General features: G+C 57.3%; 1 protein-coding gene across 1 annotated transcript in view; it reads left to right on the top strand.

The window, feature by feature from the left end:
• The window catches only part of THOC3 (THO complex 3), a 5318-nt gene extending 2472 nt beyond the window's left edge, over nt 1–2846 (top strand). The window contains exons 3-7 of the mRNA XM_009893516.1: nt 428–584; nt 1437–1641; nt 1969–2130; nt 2221–2321; nt 2667–2846. Coding sequence (XP_009891818.1) covers nt 428–584; nt 1437–1641; nt 1969–2130; nt 2221–2321; nt 2667–2830 — 789 coding nt within the window. The 3' untranslated portion in view covers nt 2831–2846. The remainder of the gene's footprint in view (nt 1–427; nt 585–1436; nt 1642–1968; nt 2131–2220; nt 2322–2666) is intronic.
• The last annotated feature ends 2073 nt before the right edge of the window (nt 2847–4919 follow it).

Raw genomic sequence — 4919 nt, 5'->3', positions numbered from 1 at the left:
TGGGGACACCTGGAGCGGCCGCTCGGGCCGGTACCGGGGTACCCCGGGAGCCCTTGGGCTGGGACTGCCCATTCGGGCCGGTACCCCCCACCGCAGGCCCGGATGCTCGGACAGGGGGTTCGAAGCGGGAGTGGGCCCCGGTGGTCGGTAGCAGGCCTGGAAGCAGGGACTCCGGTCTCTACCGGGAAGAGGAGGGTCACCAAGGACCCCACAGGCCGGGACCGGAGCTGGTGGCTGGCTGGGGAGGTGGGGAGGGCTCCTCGATCCCGGTGGGGAGCGTGACTGAAATGGCGGTGGGGCACGGGGCTGGGCTCCCGCCCCATCCGGTAACCGGCAGCGGAGTGGGGTGCAGCACACTGGGATCCGGGGCAGTAGACAGATAGAGCTGGGCTTATCCCTCCCATGAATAGCTGTCCTCTCCCTCCAGGTGAAGGAGAACAACTACCGGGGCCATGGGGACAGCGTGGATCAGCTCTGCTGGCACCCCAGCAACCCTGACCTCTTCGTCACGGCATCCGGGGACAAAACCATCCGCATTTGGGACGTCCGCACCACCAAGTGCATTGCCACTGTCAATACCAAAGGTGAATCCCTGCCTTCCCAGGAGGGCTGTTGGGTCCCAGCAGAACTTCTGCTGCGTGGGACCCGTCTGCAGTGGCATAGTGCTTTGGACCTTTCTTGTACGTGTTGGCGATCAGGGTGTCTGCTTTTGTCTTTGTGTTGCACTCCTCTGTTAAGAGCAGCAGTGAACGTGAGCGCTGATTCACTGTGGTGTCAAGACTGGAGAAACTCATGAAGTATGATTCCGGCTGTTAAAAACTCCTGTGTACTTGTGTCTGGAGTCTGGGTGGCAAGGCTGGAGCCTGAGGAGAGGCATGTTTGCAGAGGGCCATGGTGGAAGTAAAAGTTTGTGTGGATTCAGAAAGTGATTATTCAAATTCTTGGATTGGTTAACCCAGATACCATCTCTGCCCTTGAAAATCTCAAATTTTTAATTGGCAGGGCCGGAGATGGTGTTGTAAGATGGCAAACAGAAATCTGCCTTGTTCTTCCTGTTGTTCATATGTATTTATTGTTGGCTTCTGCTTGTTCTGGCTCATGAAGATCACTGGGTTAAAAGAATCTTTGAGCTGACCTTGTTTGGTGGTTGCTGCAGTCCCATCTTGGCTGAAATGGGAATGGCAGTGAGGTAGTCATGTTGGCTTGAAGCTGTTAAGTTTAATTTTGAATAACTGTACATGTTTTCTGGACAGCTACTGTATAGGGTTTGTGTGTCAGACTGCAGACCTGACAGTCTTTCCTGTTTGGGAGTGGTTTGAAGTTCGTGGAGCAGATTGTGGCCTTGGATCAGGAATAAAAGCTGCCTGTCTGGTTAATTCATTGCTGCTGTGGATTGTTGGGTGGAAAAGGGACCTGCTGCCTTTCTGTCCCTCCAGGGGAGAACATCAACATCTGTTGGAGCCCTGATGGACAGACCATTGCAGTGGGGAACAAGGATGATGTGGTCACTTTCATTGATGCCAAGACGCATCGCTCCAAAGCTGAGGAACAGTTCAAGTTTGAGGTGAATGAGATCTCCTGGAACAATGATAACAACATGTTCTTCCTCACTAACGGGAATGGCTGCATCAACATCCTCAGGTAGGTGCCCATGGCAGTGGGTGGGCAAGGTAGCTGGGCTGGCTGTGGCAGATGTCATTCTGCAGGCCCCTTTGCTGCTTTTTGGGAACCTGAGACCCACACCCCTCTGGTGGGAATGAACTTGCGTAGAGCTGAGGTTGTCCAGTTCTGGGCTGGGCTCTCCAAGAGTGACCCTGATGCTTTGCCTCATTCACTCAACACTCAAGGTTTCCAAGAGCGTGGCCCTGCCCCAGCTTGGTTATCACAGTCCTGGTCCCACCTGCCCTACTTGCAGAGGAGCACTGTGCTCCTCTCACTGCCTCCTGCCCTCTCCCTTCATCTCCGCAGCTACCCGGAGCTGAAACCCATTCAGTCCATCAACGCCCATCCTTCAAACTGCATCTGCATCAAGTTCGATCCCATGGGAAAGTACTTTGCCACGGGCAGTGCTGATGCGTTGGTCAGCCTCTGGGATGTGGATGAACTGGTGTGTGTGAGGTGCTTCTCAAGGTAGGTAGTGACATCCCGAAGTCGTTTGCTTCCCCTCTCCGGTGACCGTGCAGGAGATGGTTCACTGTCTGCTTCACTCTGTTGCTGCAGGCTTGACTGGCCTGTACGAACACTGAGCTTTAGCCATGATGGGAAGATGCTGGCATCAGCATCGGAAGATCACTTCATTGATATTGCAGAGGTGGAGACAGGTAATGGTTTTGCTTTTGGGGAACAGCAAGGGGGGAATTGGATGGAGAAGTGCTGGTAGAGCTGGGAGGGCACTGGGAGTATCAGGCTGCTGAGGAACAGCTTGGCTGTGCAGAGCAGAGCGCCATGAGGGGGAGCCTTTGCCTCGTTAGTCTGTGGTAGACATGCGTGTCATGTCTGTGCCTTGTCACTGGGTGATTAAAAGGCGCTGAAGCAGTGTGTGTTCCTCCTCTGCCCTGCGCGTGAGAGAAGCAGGTGTTTGGCTCTGGTGTGTGCTGTGGGGCAGTGTGCTGACCTGGCAGGGCGTGCTGCGGGGCAAAGGCTGATGTGGCCCTTTTTTCATGCAGGAGAGAAGCTCTGGGAGGTGCAGTGCGAGTCCCCGACCTTCACAGTGGCCTGGCACCCGAAGAGGCCACTGCTGGCCTTTGCTTGTGACGACAAAGATGGCAAATACGACAGCAGCCGGGAAGCAGGCACCGTCAAGCTCTTTGGGCTTCCCAATGACTCCTAATGAAACCGCACCGGGGAGGCATCGCTTCCCTGCTCTCGGGGATGGGAGAGTGCTTAGTTAGTGTAGGATGGGGTAAGGAGATGGCTCCCCTCCTTGCCTGCTTGGCAGTGCTGCAACCTTTGGCTCAGCTCTGCATGTACTGCTCTCGGGAGCATTTATAAAGAAGCAGCTTGTGTGCTGGGGAGGACGGGAGGTGTTGGTAGCAGAGCTCCCCTTCTCAGGGCTGTCGCTGCCTCCTCTCTGGGGCATGGGGGGGCTTGTTCCAAAGGCAAGTGGCCAAAGAAAGTCAGTCACTGAAGGGGACTGCTGAGGAGCCTCCCGGGAAAGGAGCTCCAGGCTCACCAGCAGTGATAAGCTACGTGACTGTCACCTTCTGCCACGTGGCCTGGTGGCGAGGGCAGCCCTGGGAGCACAGCCTGCCCTGTCCCCTCCCAGTATCCCTTCCCCACGCTGGGGCAGCAAGGGGAGGATGGGGAGGATACGAAGTGGGGGATGTTTACCCCACTGGGTTTATCTTTTTTTTTTTTTTTCGATTTTTTTGTATGTGGTGTTTTTTTTCTAATTTTGATAAATCCTCTTCCGTAATGAAGGTGCCTGTGGCTGCTGTGGGGACAGAAGTGGGGTGCTGAGCTGCTTTCCTGTGAGCTCCTCTCCCTTCCCTTGTCTCCTTCCCCTTGGCTGTGGCAGGGCCCTGGCTGAGGGGTCTGTGTCGAGGGGCTGTCCCCCTTGTCCCCACTGCCTGTCCCGTGTCTGTGTCTCCTGTCCTGCTGTGTCACCCCACCAGGGGGCGCTGCGATCCCACGCTGGGGACAAGTGACACCAGGGACAGCGCACAGAGGATGGGGACAGTCGCAGGGACATGTCCCAGCCCTGTAACCCCGTCCCCGCCTGGCAGCACCCCGCAGGGATGGAGCAGGACCGTGGCCGCAGCAGAAGACAACGCCTGTCCCACACCACGGCCACCCGCCCCGGGCAGAACCCTTCCCTGCGCCCCTGCGAGGAGTGACAGGCAGTGCATCTCTAATCCCCACTCCCCAGGGAGAGCTGTAGGGCTTTCTGACCTCCCTGGCGAGCCAGGTCACAGGGGGGATGGTCACCGCAGAAGAGGTGTGGGTGCAGCCTGCCTGCGATGGAGACCTCGCCTGCAAGATCTCTATCATTTCCTACCCTCATATTTTCTTCTGACAGAGGCTTTTCCAGGTGACTGCACTGCTGATGCCGCCTGGGTAACAGCTGAGTTCTTTGCTGGTAAATGATGGCAAATCAGTCAAAGCCGAGGCTGGCTCCGGACGGAGGCCTCCAAGGGCTGTGCCAAGCCCAGGCACTGCCAGGGGCCCTGCCTGGCTGGGGGCTATGAGGTGCCCGTTGCTCAGGGCCTGCCTGTAGCCTCGTACCCCTGCTCTTGGGGGTGCAGAAGGCTGTGACCCACAAGAAACAGCCCTTGTACCCCAGGGGTATCCACCATCATTCTGTGAGGGGAGTCCAAGAGTCAGGGGGAAGGGGTAGAAGACCCCCTGTCATATCCATGGGATGGGGACCTACCAGCACCAACGCCTTTTACCTTGTCACCAGCTCTGGAGAGGGCGCCTGTAGGGTGGACACAGGGGTATGGGGAGGCAGCTGGACCGAGCAGGGCTCTGGGAGCCATGTCTGGCCTCTCCCTTCACCTTCCGTGCTTTTGGGTGCCACCTGGTGTGATGAGCTGCCGGGTCTCAGCCCTGAGGGGGGTGGAGGGGTGAGGGAGCTGGCGCAATGCCCCGGGGAAGCAATGGCTGAGAAGAGGCTGGAGCAATGTACAAATCCCTTTATTTTATTAGTTTGTCAAAGACTAGTTCGAGCAGGATGGTCACAGCATGTCTGCAGGGCCCCGAGCCGATGCCCCGGGGAAGCAATGGCTGAGAAGAGGCTGGAGCAATGTACAAATCCCTTTATTTTATTAGTTTGTCAAAGACTAGTTCGAGCAGGATGGTCACAGCATGTCTGCAGGGCCCCGAGCCGCCCACCGCCTCCCAGGGAGGTCCCCGGTGAGCGGCTGGGGGCTGTGGCGGAGGAAGCACGGGGGGAGGGGAGCACGGGGGGGCAAGGGGCG

The sequence above is a fragment of the Charadrius vociferus genome, unplaced genomic scaffold (assembly GCF_000708025.1).
Source record: "Charadrius vociferus isolate BGI_N301 unplaced genomic scaffold, ASM70802v2 scaffold1041, whole genome shotgun sequence".
Lineage (NCBI taxonomy): Eukaryota > Metazoa > Chordata > Aves > Charadriiformes > Charadriidae > Charadrius > Charadrius vociferus.
Note: the sequence above shows the minus strand (reverse complement) of the source record. Positions and strands in the feature narration are given on the sequence as shown.